This window comes from Dendrobates tinctorius, unplaced genomic scaffold (assembly GCF_039654945.1).
Source record: "Dendrobates tinctorius isolate UK_male_01 unplaced genomic scaffold, ASM3965494v1 ptg000084l, whole genome shotgun sequence".
NCBI classification, from domain to species: Eukaryota; Metazoa; Chordata; class Amphibia; order Anura; family Dendrobatidae; genus Dendrobates; species Dendrobates tinctorius.
Window position 1 is genome coordinate 31621271 of NW_027361752.1, and position 15057 is coordinate 31636327.

Here is a 15057-nt window from a genome sequence, read left to right on the forward strand (position 1 = left end):
GGCCGGGCGTGGCCAAAATTTACAGCGGAGCGCTGCGCGCGCCGCAGTCTTTGTCCGTCTTTCCCTTCTTCAAAAGTTGGGAGGTATGATAGGGGCAGCTATGACCAGGGGGTCTGGTTGCCCAATAGAGAGCAGTTCTGCCAGGAATTCTGTCATCATGCATACAAAAGGGGACAGAGATTGGGGAGGAGTACTGTACCTAAAAGCAATAAATAGGACTGAGCTGAAATACTGGGCACAGCTGTGACTACATGTTATATAGTCGTGTTAATCTCCTCTCACTTCTTGTAAACTACAACTGTACAAAGATATTATATAGTCACCGTGTGACTAGTGGGCCTGTGTAACTTCAAATGCCAGGGCTGAATTTTAGTCCCAGTCCGGCCCTGATGGTAAGGGGAACACAGTTTAACATGTACGTTCTTGGTCTTTGTAGTAGTTAAAAGAACTAAATAACAGACGTATTTCTGATTTTTTTTCTTTATATTTGAGAACCATGTATAAGAATGTAATAAAAATTCAGGTGACACAAAAAAAGACTAAAAAATGGTTTGAATAACCGAGAAAACAAACGTAGAGCTCTTAATAGTGTTGGCACCGCCAAAAAAGGAAAGCAATGAAAATGGCCCGGAATTCCATTGGTTAAATCACTAATTTCTACTTTTATCATCACATAGGCAATAAATAAAGCGGCCCGGGCATTCACTGGTTAAAGGTGGTGTCTACCCCGGCTCCCGTGCCCAGAGCTATGGCCCAGCCGGCTGCAGCCCCGGAGCGCTGCCAGCAGAGGGCGCCGCGGAGCCGCAGTCCCAGCCTTTCCTATTCCCGCTGCTCAGACCTCCCCGTTATATGAGTCGGAGCCGCGGTACAGCGGGGCGCAGACTCTGGAGCCGGCAGCTGCCCTGGATCTGAACTCGCTGCTCCTCTCCTCACTTTTTCCCTTGGAGAAGATGCGGCTCCCGGCTCGGCTCCTCTTTCTGGGACACTTTGCTGCTCTTTGCTGTAAGTTGTTCGGTTTCTTTCACTTTGGGCTCCTGAGTGCTGAGCAGGTCTGTGTCCCATTGTCCTGTGTGGGGGCTGCAGAAGGGAAGAAGCCCCTCAGTGAGGTGTCTGAACTGTGTGGGGGCTGCAGGGAGGGCAGCGGCCCCTCATAGTGAGGTGTTTGCCCCATTGTCCTGTATGGGGGGCTACAGGGAGGGAAGCGGCCCCTCATAGTGAGGTGTCTGTCCTGTGTGGGGGCTGCAGGGAGGGAAGAAGCCCCTCAGTGAGGTGTCTGTCCTGTGTGGGGGCTGCAGGGAGGGCAGCGGCCCCTCATAGTGAGGTGTTTGTCCCATTGTCCTGTGTGGGGGGCTACAGGGAGGGAAGAAGCCCCTCATAGTGAGGTGTCTGTCCTGTGTGGGGGCTGCAGGGAGGGAAGAAGCCCCTCAGTGAGGTGTCTGTCCTGTGTGGGGGCTGCAGGGAGGGAAGAAGCCCCTCATAGTGAGGTGTCTGTCCTGTGTGGGGGCTGCAGGGAGGGAAGAAGCCCCTCAGTGAGGTGTGTTTCCTGTATGGGGGCTACAGGGAGGGAAGCGGCCCCTCATAGTGAGGTGTTTGCCCCATTGTCCTCTATGGGGGCTACAGGGAGGGAAGAAGCCCCTCATAGTGAGGTGTTTGCCCCATTGTCCTGTGTGGGGGGCTACAGGGAGGGAAGAAGCCCCTCAGTGAGGTGTTTGCCCCATTGTCCTGTCTGTGTGGGGGGCTACAGGGAGGGAAGAAGCCCCTCAGTGAGGTGTTTGCCCCATTGTCCTGTCTGTGTGGGGGGCTACAGGGAGGGAAGAAGCCCCTCAGTGAGGTGTGTTTCCTGTATGGGGGCTACAGGGAGGGAAGCGGCCCCTCATAGTGAGGTGTTTGTCCCATTGTCCTGTATGGGGGCTACAGAGAGGGAAGCGGCCCCTCATAGTGAGGTGTTTGTCCCATTGTCCTGTATGGGGGGCTACAGGGAGGGAAGCGGCCCCTCATAGTGAGGTGTTTGTCCCATTGTCCTGTATGGGGGGCTACAGGGAGGGAAGCGGCCCCTCATAGGTGAGGTGTTTGCTCCATTGTCCTGTATGCACCTCAAAAACATTTCTAGAATTCGACCTTTTCTTACTTTTGACTCTGCAAAAACTCTTACTGTTTCTCCTATTCATTCTCGTCTCGACTATTGTAACTCTCTTCTAATTGGTCTCCCTCTTACCAAACTCTCCCCTCTCTAATCTGTCTTGAATGCTGCAGCCAGGATCATATTCCTCACCAATCGTTACACCGATGCCTCTACCTTGTGCCAGTCCTTACACTGGTTACCCATCCACTCCAGAATTCAGTATAAACTTATTACCCTCACCCACAAAGCCCTCCATGACTCAGCACCACCCTACATCTCCTCCCTTGTTTCAGTATACCACCCTACCTGCGCCCTCCGTTCTGCTGATGACCTGAGGTTAGCATCCTCAATAATAACAACCTCCCGCTCCCGTCTCCAAGACTCTACACGTGCTGCGCCAATTCTTTGGAATGCACTTCCCAGGTCAATACGATTAGTCCCCAATCCCCACAATTTTAAGCGTGCCCTGAAAATGCATTTATTCAGACTGGCCTATCGCCTCAACACATTAACCTAACCTATCCCTGTGTGGCACAGCCAAAAGTTTTACCATAACCAGGTTCCCCGCATCATGTTCCCACATGCTTTATGCATCCATTAGCCCTCTGTGTCTGTACTGTTACACACTTAACATTATGGCTGGTCCATACAATCAGGGCAACTGTTACCACCCACCTTTCGTGTCTACCTCTTTCCTCATAGACAGTAAGCTTGCGAGCAGGGCCCTCATTCCTCTTGGTATCTGTTATGATCTATGTGATTATTGTTATACTGTAATGTCTATTGTCTGTACAAATCCCCTCTGAAATGTAAAGTGCTGCGGAATATGTCGGCGCTATAGAAATAAAAATTATATTATTATGGGGGCTACAGAGAGGGAGGCGGCCCCTTATAGTGATGTGTTTGTTCTGTATGGGGGCTGCAGGGAGGGAAGCGGAGCACAGCAGCCCCTCATACTGTGATGTTGCTACTTTGTGTCACCTCTGTCCTATGGGAACATTGTATCATCACCATCTGCCATCCCGGGTACAGGTGTCCTTGTGAATAATGTCCTGTCAGGGCTGCGGGGCCGCTCACCACATCACGAAAACTGCGCCGTCTCAGTATTATATTAGTCTGGGGCAACTTCCCCTGAGTCCCACAGAAGTGACACCGGATTTGGCTCATTGGGTCCCAAGAACATTTATGTCTAAAGTTGTTGGGTGGCCTATGCCCTGTAATATTAACCCCTTCTGGTGGGGTCTATGATAAGTCATGTGCCCACTATTAGCTGCTGGGTTCTCATAATTGCAAAAGTGATTTTTTATTTTTTTTTTATTTTGTGCGACTTGTTTCTCCCTTGTACTGCAATTGAAAGCTTCATCGGAGCATGTTCCGTCCACTGGTGGACTCCGACAGAAGAGACCCCCGTGCATGAAAAGTATCTGGGCTCTTTGCAGTCCAATAATTCATGGTGCTGCATAATTCCAGTGGAGGTATAGAAGGGGCCCCTCTTCCTCTTGGGCCCCTGTGCACAGGTTGCATCAACGATATGTCTGCCCCTGGGTACATCCATATGGACAGCACTCTGACCAATAATAAGTTTGTTTTTTTTGTTTGTTTTTTTAATGCAATTCATAAGCTGCTTTTTTTTTCTTTTTTTTTTTTTATACAGTACCAGCTGTGATTTCAGAAATCTCATGCCTGAATTGGAAAACTGCTGCGTTCTTTGAAAACTGCAGCATGTCACTTCTTCCAGCATTTTTTTTTTTTTTACCATAGAACGTGCAAAAAAAAACAAACACAGTCAACCGTCCACTTTTGCTGCTTTCTTGGTGAATCTAAACGTTATAAAACGTGTGCTGTGGACGAGTGACACACATTTAAGTAACATGTCGCAAAAAAGTGCAGTAAAACCTGTTTTTGTTTTCACTGCCAAGTGAACACGTTTTAGCTGCGGAAAAAAGCGCAACAAAAAAGCGATGTGCGAACAAAGCCAAAAATCAATGGAAAAAAAATGCACTGCTTTTTTCTGGTTTTAGGAATTAGGCTCACCTATACATTTCGAAACGGATGCAATCCGGCGTGTGTGTGTGTGTGTGTGTGTGTGTGTGTGTGTATATATATATATATATATAAATATGTATCCTTTACAATTATTAACAGAGGAAGATGCATTTTGCTCTGTGTAATTTTTACCTATTGGTGTATAAAAACCTGGATCTGAGTAAATCCATTTTTCGGTATTCGGAGCCTGCTGGTCCGGAGCCCTACGATCTGGCAGCATCCCTAGGCCTGGAGCGAGTCCTATGTGTCAGGGCGCCAGAGGTGACTCTGGTGGAGCCCGGAATGTAGGAGGTGGATTGCAGGGCTCACGGCTGGCACAGAATCCTGACGTGGCCGCTGGACCCGGATCCTGTGAAATTACTCCCTCTAATAAAACAGTCATACAGATTGGAGACAACCCCTTTAAATTCAGTATTATAACTCAGCTGATCCATAATGACTGTGTCACAAACTTTTTTTTTTTTTTTTTTATTTCTTTTGAATCAAGACCTATATTATTATTATTATTATTTATTGTTATAGCGCCATTTATTCCATGGCGCTTTACATGTGAGGGGGGTATACATAAAAACAAGTACAATAATCTTAAACAATACAAGTCATAACTGGTACAGGAGGAGAGAGGACCTATATAAGAAATGTAGTGAACTGTCAGCGACGGGGTTAAATTCCCCAGCTGTCCATTATGTTAAGTGCCGGGTTCTAGATTGATGCTCTGCGTCTTGATTTATCACTTGGGTGATGCAGCACCATCCAGGCTAAAACAGGTTTTCATATCAGTGAATTGGCTTTTATTGCTTCGGGCTCCTCAAAATACGTTATTTCTGCAGAAATAGCAATGCAGTCTACCAGGGAACGCTGCCCAGAAGCCAGCGCCAGCTTGGCACATATCTCCATTCTGAGCTGCTGCTGCAACATCACACTTTCTTTTTTTTTTTCCTTGTAGCCCTGGATATTTTGTGCACTTCCAGTAAATGGTTACCTCCTCCGGCCCCCCACACTATAAACCTTAATCTGACTCACATGGTAATAAGCCAAGCCTGATACATTGTGACAATATCATCAGGGTCACAGGGAACAGCCTTATATCCGGCACAATACTGCACTTGTGTGATACGGAGACACAGAAGCTCGTGATGAGCGGATAAGATGTTCCCTGACCATGCTTGGGTGCTAAGCAAGTGACTTCGGCGTGTTCAAATAATGTTTGAGTCCCCGCGGCTCCGTTCCACAGCCCCAAAACATGTAGGGATTGTCTGATTGTTAGGTATCATAATCCCTGAATGTGTTGCCCCTGTCGAACAGCAACAGCCTCGGGGACACGGAAGTTATTATTCGAGCACGAGGGAGTCACTCGGTTAGGACCCGAGCATGGTAGGATAACACCTTTATGTGAGCACGTTCCCTCATCACTAAAAGAACCTTATCTCCAGAAGTGACAAAAGCTTTGTGCAACTACTTTAGTTTTTCCTTTTCACCAGTTTTGTTAAATTTCCCCCGTTGGTTGGATATACAGTTAGGTCCATATATATTTGGACAGAGACAACATTTTTCTAATTTTGGTTCTAGACATTACCACAATGAATTTTAAACAAAACAATTCACATGCAGTTGAAGTTCAGACTTTCAGCTTTCATTTGAGGGTATCCAAATTAAAATTGGATGAAGGGTTTAGGAGTTTAAGCTCCTTAACCTGTGCCACCCTGTTTTTAAAGGGACCAAAAGTAATTGGACAGATTAAATAATTGTAAATAAAATGTTCATTTCTAGTACTTGGTTGAAAACCCTTTGTTGGCAATGACTGCCTGAAGTCTTGAACTCATGGACATCGCCAGACGCTGTGTTTCCTCCTTTTTGATGCTCTGCCAGGCCTTCACTGCGGTGGTTTTCAGTTGCTGTTTGTGTGTGGGCCTTTCTGTCTGAAGTTTAGTCTTTAACAAGTGAAATGCATGCTCAATTGGATTGAGATCAGGTGACTGACTTGGCCATTGAAGATTATTCCACTTCTTTGCTTTAATAAACTCCTGGGTTGCTTTGGCTTTATGTTTTGGGTCATTGTCCATCTGTAGTATGAAACGACGACCAATCAGTTTGGCTGCATTTGGCTGGATCTGAGCACACAGTATGGCTCTGAATACCTCAGAATTCATTCGGCTGCTTCTGTCCTGTGTCACATCATCAATAAACACTAGTGACCCAGTGCCACTGGCAGCCATGCATGCCCAAGCCATCACACTGCCTCTGCCGTGTTTTACAGATGATGTGGTATGCTTTGGATCATGAGCTGTACCACGCCTTCGCCATTCTTTTCTCTTTCCATCATTCTGGTAGAGGTTGATCTTGGTTTCATCTGTCCAAAGAGTGTTCTTCCAGAACTGTGCTGGCTTTTTTAGATGTTTTTCAGCAAAGTCCAGTCTAGCCTTTTGATTCTTGATGCTTATGAGTGGCTTGCACCGTGCAGTGAACCCTCTGTATTTACTTTCGTGCAGTCTTCTCTTTATGGTAGATTTGGATATTGATACGCCTACCTCCTGGAGAGTGTTGTTCACTTGGTTGGCTGTTGTGAAGGGGTTTCTCTTCACCATGGAGAGTATTCTGCGATCATCCACCACTGTTGTCTTCCGTGGGCGCCCAGGTCTTTTTGCATTGATGAGTTTACCAGTGCTTGCTTTCTTTCTCAGGATGTACCAAACTGTAGATTTTGCCACTCCTAATGTTGTAGCAATTTCTCGGATGGGTTTTTTCTGTTTTTGCAGCTTAAGGATGGCTTGTTGCACCTGCATGAAGAGCTCCTTTGACCGCATGTTTCCTTCACAGCAAAACCTTCCAAATGCAAGCACCACACCTCAAATCAACTCCAGGCCTTTTATCTGCTTAATTGAGAAGGACATAACGAAGGGATTGCCCACACCTGTTCATGAAATAGCCTTGGAGTCAATTGTCCAATTACTTTTGGTCCCTTTAAAAACAGGGTGGCACATGTTAAGGAGCTGAAACTCCTAAACCCTTCATCCAATTTTAATGTGGATACCCTCAAATGAAAGCTGAAAGTCTGAACTTCAACTGCATCTGAATTGTTTTGTTTAAAATTCATTGTGGTAATGTCTAGAACCAAAATTAGAAAAATGTTGTATCTGTCCAAATATATATGGACCTAACTGTATGTATATGCAGAAGTGTAAACTCGTCTGTTCAGGAGATGGGTGATTAATTTTCTGGTGCCAATAAATCGAACTCCCCGCCGATTCTGACAAAGGAAATCTGATATGCCCCTCTTGGAATGAAGCCCCCGCCTCGTTTATTCTCTGTGACCGAGAAGTACAGGTACGTTCTGATGAGGCCTTTCAAAGCTCAATTCTCAGGATCGGTGGGGGTCCCAGAGGTCAGACCCACACAGATCAGAAAGTTATCACCTATCAGAAAATTATAGACTGTGGACTCGGCAAGATGCCTACAGCCACAGCAGTCAGTTTCCACGTGTCCTAAATTTCCTGGGACACGTCGGCGGAAATGTGGTGGGTTTTCTCAAATTCCCAGGTGAACTGGAAACGGTCTTCCGAGGGGTGGGAGGATTGGCGCAGGGTTGTGCAATGGGACTCACATTTTCTATCTTCAGGAGCGCAGAAGCTCCTGGCTTTGCTTGGGGTGGTGCTCTGCTGAAGATTGACAGAGTCATGCCATTTCTATGAAGAAAGCGCTCTGACTGCTAGCAGAGGCAGATTAGGATGGGAGAATCACAGGAGCACTTAAAGGAAACCTGTCAGGTCCCCGGTGCCCCCAGAACCACCAGCAGTTGTCTGCATGTGTGGGCGCGATAACACAACTTACAAGCGCCAGCGCTACATTTGCCTCCCATGATCGGAAGTCTTCTGCGCTTCTGATCATGAACAGTGCGCCTCTCTGAAGCTGCCACATGTACACCCGGCTTCAGATTATCAATGTTGCGAGGTGAAGGAGCAGCGTGCATGCGCAAGGTATGTGTACTGTAGTGCTTGTGATGTCGCCGGCACTTGTAAGTTATGTTATCACGCCCAGAGGTGCGTGATAACATCTAAGTGGGCTGACTAGTCTGACACTAATTCCCCAACGACTAGTCAAAGCCCTCATTTACATATCATATACGAACTTTAGAAATACTTTTTCTAAAGATCTGTTTAAATATGTATAAAGGGACGGTTAGGCAGTGTGTCTATGCAGACCCAACTGCTGGGGCCATGTGGGATCTGACAGGTTCCCTTTAAGGTTGGTCAGAACGAGCAGTCCTGCCAGCTTCAGAGCCACATGAGCAGGCTGTAAACCATAGCCTTCGCACCTATGCAACTGAGACTGCATAGGGGGCTGCTACACTAGGCAACGAGCTGTACAAAATAAAACTAATCGGTAAAAGACAGGTAAATTGCAAAGTTGCTTGAACTGAATTTTGCCTATTCAAGAACTTGAGACATTCCCTCTAAATATTGGCAAACATATGCATATACTTTATGTGCCTGCTGATGGACTACCATCCTGGGTAGAGGCTAAGGCCGGCCATACACACTTCACCACCCTGATCTTCTCAATATCCAACAACCCAAAAAAAGCTCTGACACCCTTCACTCTCTCCTCAGTTCTAAAGTGCAGGCCCCTGTCACAGATATCTGTGCTGATGATCTCTCCTCCAAGAGAAAATAGAAAATGTCAGTCAGGAAATTTGGCATTTGACCCCGTCACCGAAGAAGTATCCAGGCTCATCTCTTCCTCTCGTCCTACTATGTGCACTACTGACCCCATTCCTTCACACCTACTCCTGTCTCTCTCTCTCTCTCTCGTCGTCCCCACTCGCCTAACTAAAGTTTTCAATCTCTTCCGGTATCTTCCCCTCCTACTTAAAACACTCTATCGTTACGCCATTATTAGAAAAGACTTTCTCTCAACCCATCATGCCCAAATAACTACAGACCAGTCTCCAATCTCCCCTTCATCTCTAAACTCTTGGAGCTCCTGGCCTACTCCCGCCTTACCTGTTACCTCTCCACTCATTCCCTCCTAGATCCATCACAGTTCGGCTTCCACCCCTACATGCTATAGAAACTGCGCTCATCAAAGTGACCAATGACCTGACAGCAAAATGTAAAGGTGGCCACTCTCTGCTCATTCTTCTCGACCTCTCTGCAGATTTCGACAATGTTGACCACCATCTCCTACTCTCTAGGCTCCAATCAATAGGCATAAAGGACACTGTTCTCTTCCTATCTTTCGGACCGCTCCTTCAGTGTATCATTCACTGGCTCTATTTCTTCTCCTCTTCCTCTCACTATTGGGGTCCCTCAGGGTTCAGTTCTTGGCTCTCTTCTCTCTCTACACGGCCCCAATTGGACAGACCATCAGCAAATTTGGCTTTCAGTACCATCTTTATGCCGATGACACACAACTATACACATCATCCTACAGAACATGAGGTTCAGTTTCCAAGATCATGTCCGCTCTCTATCTGAAACTCAACTTTTCCAAAACTGAACTTCTTCTGCTTCTGCCCTCTACTGACCTCCCTAAATCTGACATCTTCTTTCCATGTGTGGTACCACAGTGACGCCTGGGCAGCAGACTCGCTGTCTGGGTGTTATGATCATCAGCAATCATTCCTACACCTCCTACATACAATCTCTTGTCGCTTGCACCTGAAGTACATCTCTAGAATCTTCCCCTTTCTCACCATGGAAACAACAAAAACCCTCACTGTTGCCCTGAGCTACTCCGCCTGGACTACTGTAACGCTCTATTAATTTGCCTCCCTCTCACTCTACTTTCCCCTCTCCATTCCATACTTAATGCAACTCTGTGCCAGTCATTGCACTGGTTGCCCTTTCATTATAGGATCCAATTTAAACTTCTTGTTCTCATCTACAGTACAAAGCTCTCCACAGTTTGGCCCCCTACATCTCCTCCCTCATTTCTGTTTATCTTGTTCCCTAATCATCTCAAACTATTTCTCTGAACGTAACTCTCCACCAAACTCAACCGCACCCAAAAGCACTACAAATATTGGATGGTGACCATCTCGCGCAGCCTTTATCTACCCCCCCTCCCCCATTTCCTCAGATGGCTGGACCATCATTGTAAATAAGCCCCTGTACTTAGTGTCATCCCCACCTCATTGTAGATTGTAAGCTCTTATGGGCCGGGTCGTCATTATCTTTGCTTTAATATATTGTAATTATCTTTAACTTTACTTATGACTGTTGTATATGAACCTATGAATTTTAAAGCGCTACAGAATATGTTGGCGCAATATAAATAAAGATTATTATTATTATTATTATTATTATTATGTGTCTGTTGGACGAACAATGCTTCATCCGGCCGCCATCTCTCCCATACACAGGAGTGATCACTTGGATGAGCGCACCTGTGTTCTCTATGGGTAAGCAGCCGATTGACTCATTGGTCACCGGCTTATCTCTTGGGAGAACAATGGTATCAGTAATCCAAAATAGGGCATCGAGCTCTCTCCCAACCATCAGTTGACCGGCGCCACCATACACATTAGACCGTTGGCTGAATCCTTCGATATTGGCGGGTCAAGCCGACATTAGTCTAACTATCTAGCCTAGTGCAGCATCCCTATAAAAGTGGGAGTGGGGCCGCTATCTGGTACAGAATTTAGTAGCATCCCCTTTAATAAGCAGCCTGTTGATTGTTTGCTTTTTGGTTCCGCTCTGAAGGCTGGAGCCCCCTTTTTATATTAGCAATGTGCTACTCTAATGTGAAAGCGAAGTAATGGCATTGATCTCCTCTGATGACACAGTTGGCTGCAGCTTTCCCGCTCTCTTATGTCTGATCCCAAATATGCTGTTTGGAAATATGACCCTCACTCTCGGCTTAACGCCGTCTGCGGGATCCCAATACATGGAATGAAACGGTCCCAAATAATGAGCGTGCGCCGTCGCACACACGGCACATGGCAGACCCTCGCATTCAGCAGCAGCAGAAACAACTGCTCAGAGCCGGCAATTGTCCCGTTGTCACCTTTTGTATTCTAATCATGTGTGGAATGCTAAGCGTCTCACATGTGGTTCGTCAGGACGATACTGGAAGTAGATATGTGACAGCAGACGGCGTGCATTTATTTATAACCGGAGAGCGGTGACAACGGCATGCAGAAGATGTGAAGAGCTCAGATATTTGCACTTGGGAATCTGGATTATTCCACTGTATTCCGCTCTATTGTCTCCAGAACTAACATGACAAATGCCCGTGTATCCCTGAATACTGCCGTAAAACCCTTATAATACTGCCATTCAGTGCTCAAATAATGCCATCATACAATCTATAAACAATATCTCCATACATTATCGGAATAATACTCCTGCATAGTGCTCTACCATACTGTATATGTCCACAAAATGCTGCTATTTAGTGCCCAGTGATCAAATTATACCGCCATACAATGCCTACGTAATTAACTGGAAGGTCTCGTGAGCAAGTTTAGTTAAAGGGAATCTGTTACCAGGATTTTGCTACCGCATCTGAGAGCTGCATGATGCGGAGACTCATATTGTAGTGATATGTGTCACTTACTGGGCTGTTTGTTGCAGTTTTGATAAAATCACGGTGATATCCTCTGCAGATCTAGCAGTTCCCTGAATGCTGAGCTCTGCATAACCCCGCCCACATCAACTTTCTGTGTACACTGTGCATAGGCAGAAAGCTGGCAATCAGGGGTGGGGTTATACAGAGCTCATGAATATGGAGAACTACAAGGCAGCATGTTTACGAGTCTTCTGATGATAAAACAATGATTTTTATCAAAACTACAGCAAGCAGCCCCAGTAAGTGACACATCGCTGGAATCAGTGTCTCTGTGCTTACATCATGCTGCTCTCAGATTAGGTAGCAAAACCCTTTTAAAAAGTTATTGTTGAAGTCTGCTGATCCAGATATGTAAAGGCATACACGCTCCACTCAGTTTTCTTCCTTAGATCCTGTCTTTACGGGCCACTTCAGAAAATAGCTCGGGGCCGTTGCTTTGTTTGTCACCTCATAAAACTTGCCTTGCTCTTTGTTGTCTGAGCCAACATATTATCGAAAACACATTCTCTAACTTTTGGTTCTCCTCCTTTCCAAAGACTAAAAGTTTCAGCATGTTCTGCATCAGTGAGCGATTAATTTTGGGTGGCACTGACCTGTTACTAAGGCTGGTTTCACATTCGCGCTTTTTAAGCGCACGCACGGCCGGGGGTAGCTCCGCCCCCGAGCCGGCTCTCTGCCCGGCGTGCCCGCCCCTTCCTTGTAGCGCCGCCACCTAGCGCTCAGCGGCGCCTGCGATCGGCGCACCCTATCTTTAGCATAGGGTGCGCAGATCGTGCGCAGGCCGTGCGCTAGTTGCGCTTTGACCTGCGCTGCGCACTTTTGACGGTGCGCCGTGCGCGCCAAAATCCGAAAAGTTTGATTTTGCGGCGCACCGTCAAAAGTGCGCAGCGCAGGTCAAAGCGCAACTAGCGCACGGCCTGCGCACGATCTGCGCACCCTATGCTAAAGATAGGGTGCGCCGATCGCAGGCGCCGCTGTGCGCTAGGAGGCGGCGCTACAAGGAAGGGGCGGGCACGCCGGGCAGAGAGCCGGCTCGGGGGCGGAGCTACCCCCGGCCGTGCGTGCGCTTAAAAAGCGCGAATGTGAAACCAGCCTAAAAATGGAGTTTGGCAGCAAAAAGACTGTTCAAACCAAGCACAGGCGCTCGCTGCACCCTTGCTGTGGTGGAGCCGTTCAGTGCACCTTTCCACCTACTTGTTTTCCATCTATCTCCACACACCAATTGCTCCTTTAAAGCCAGAGCTGTCAGTCAAGGAAAAGGGGAAAACAATTGGGGTTAAGGCCTCGTTCACACGTTCAGTATTTGTAGTTTCCAAAACTAGGAGTGGGTGAAAAACGCAGAAGTGGTGACGTGTTTGTTATACCTTTCCTCTGATTGTCCCACTCCTGATTTCAGCTTACAAATACTGATGTAGGATACTGAACGTGTGAATGTGGCCTTACTTCCCACAATGAGTTTTGTATGCTGAGCAAAAAGTTGGAGCATCTTAGGCCTCTTTCACACATCAGTTTTTTGCCGTCAGGCGCGATCCGGCTTTTTTTTGTAAAACCGGATCCGGCAAAATGCAACGCCGGATCCAGTTTTTCCCCATTGACTTGCATTAGCGCCGGATGGCATTGCGTCTCATCCGTTTTTTGCCGGATCCAGCTACTTGTCTCATTCCGGCGTCTGGAAAAAACGGCTACTGTAACGTTTTTTGTCTCCGGCGAAAAAGCCGGAAGCGCCGAATCCGGCGCTTCCAGCTTTTTGCTACAATGAAAGTCTATGGGCGCCGGAATGCGCCGGATCCAGAAAGACGGATCCAGCCACCGGATCCGTTTTTTTAAGTCTGCGCATGCTCAGATCCAATTGGCCAGCCCCCAGGAAACAGATATAACCTGCTAGACGGATCCAGCAAAAAAACGGATCCGTTTCTACAGTTCTCCAAAATTTATGCCGGATCCGTTTTTTCTAAAAATAGCCGGATCCTGCCTGACGGCAAAAAACTGATGTGTGAAAGTAGCCTTACAGTACCAGCAAAGTGGATGGGATTTATAGAAATCTAATGTCTACTTCGTCTTTTTTTTTTTTAAACAGTGCATAAGCTGCAATTTTGAAGACCACAACTTGTGAATTCTTCGCTTGCGGTACGCTGCGTTTTATGTTCGGATTTTCCTCATAGATTTGCATCAGTTGTAAAAGATGCAGACAGTGAGAAAAATGGGCATTTGATACACTGCCGATTTTACAAGTTTTCCCACTTACAGAGAATGGAGACGTCTGTAATTGTCTCTACACTTCAACTGTGAGAGACGGAATCTATATATATCATTGCCTTAAATTGTCTGTCATCCACTTCTGTCTGGATGTCCCCGAATCCCACAATCCTCTGCTCCGCACCAGAAGTATGCCGACCACCATTTTGGTACACCCAAGTGATGCCGCTCGGATCCAGGACGCAGCTGTGATCCCGACCGCCGCTGGGATCCCGGCCACTGCGCATGTGTGAATTCAGTTGCTCTATCTATTCATTTATGAACTGCGTCGCTGCATGTCATTGCTGTAATCTACCTGCCAGCAGACTCTGAATTGGTGTACATAAAAAAAAAAAAAAGGTTACACTTACAGCGTGTCACTGGACCTAAAATAATACACGTTACAGCGTGTCACTGGACCTAAAATAATACACGTTACAGCGTGTCACTGGACCTAAAATAATACACGTTACAGCGTGTCACTGGACCTAAAATAATACACACTGTACATAAAAAAAAAAAAAAAGGGTAAAGCGTCTCAGTGCACCTACAGCGTGTCGCAGTACCTAAAAAAAAAAAAAAAAAAAAAATACACGTTAGTGTGTCGCTGGACATAAAAAATACACGTCACAGCGTGACAATAGGCATGAAAAATATAAGTTGAAGTGTGTAGCTGGACCTAAAATAAGACACGTTACAGCGTGCCACGGACATCAAAAACTTCACATAATACCGTGTCAGAGTAACGAAAAATACACGTAACAGCATGTCACGGACTCGCCAACCAACACAACCGCATGTCTAAATCACCAGGGCTAATTTAGGTTTCCTTAGACTGCAAATATCAACGCTAACATGGCTCCTCCTAAAAAATACGCCAATGACAATGAAAGGAAAGCAGCAGACCCACTGCCTGACTACACGCGCAGGATCCTGCCGCTGCCTGCCCACCCACCTCCGTGCAGTCACAGCTGGCAGGAAAGACCGTGGCTTGAGGCCTGTGCTGGAGATTGGGTGCGGCCACCCACTGGTGGCGCCACACACCATCTCCAGCACAGACCAGAAAACACCGTCTTTCCTGCCGG

At 46.8% G+C, this 15057-nt stretch overlaps 1 protein-coding gene across 1 annotated transcript in view; it reads left to right on the plus strand.

The window, feature by feature from the left end:
• Nucleotides 1-773: 773 nt before the first annotated feature.
• The window catches only part of JAM2 (junctional adhesion molecule 2), a 123734-nt gene continuing 109450 nt past the window's right edge, over nt 774-15057 (plus strand). Inside the window, exon 1 of the mRNA XM_073584509.1 lies at nt 774-1002. Within this exon, the coding sequence (XP_073440610.1) occupies nt 951-1002 (52 nt within the window). The 5' untranslated portion in view covers nt 774-950. The remainder of the gene's footprint in view (nt 1003-15057) is intronic.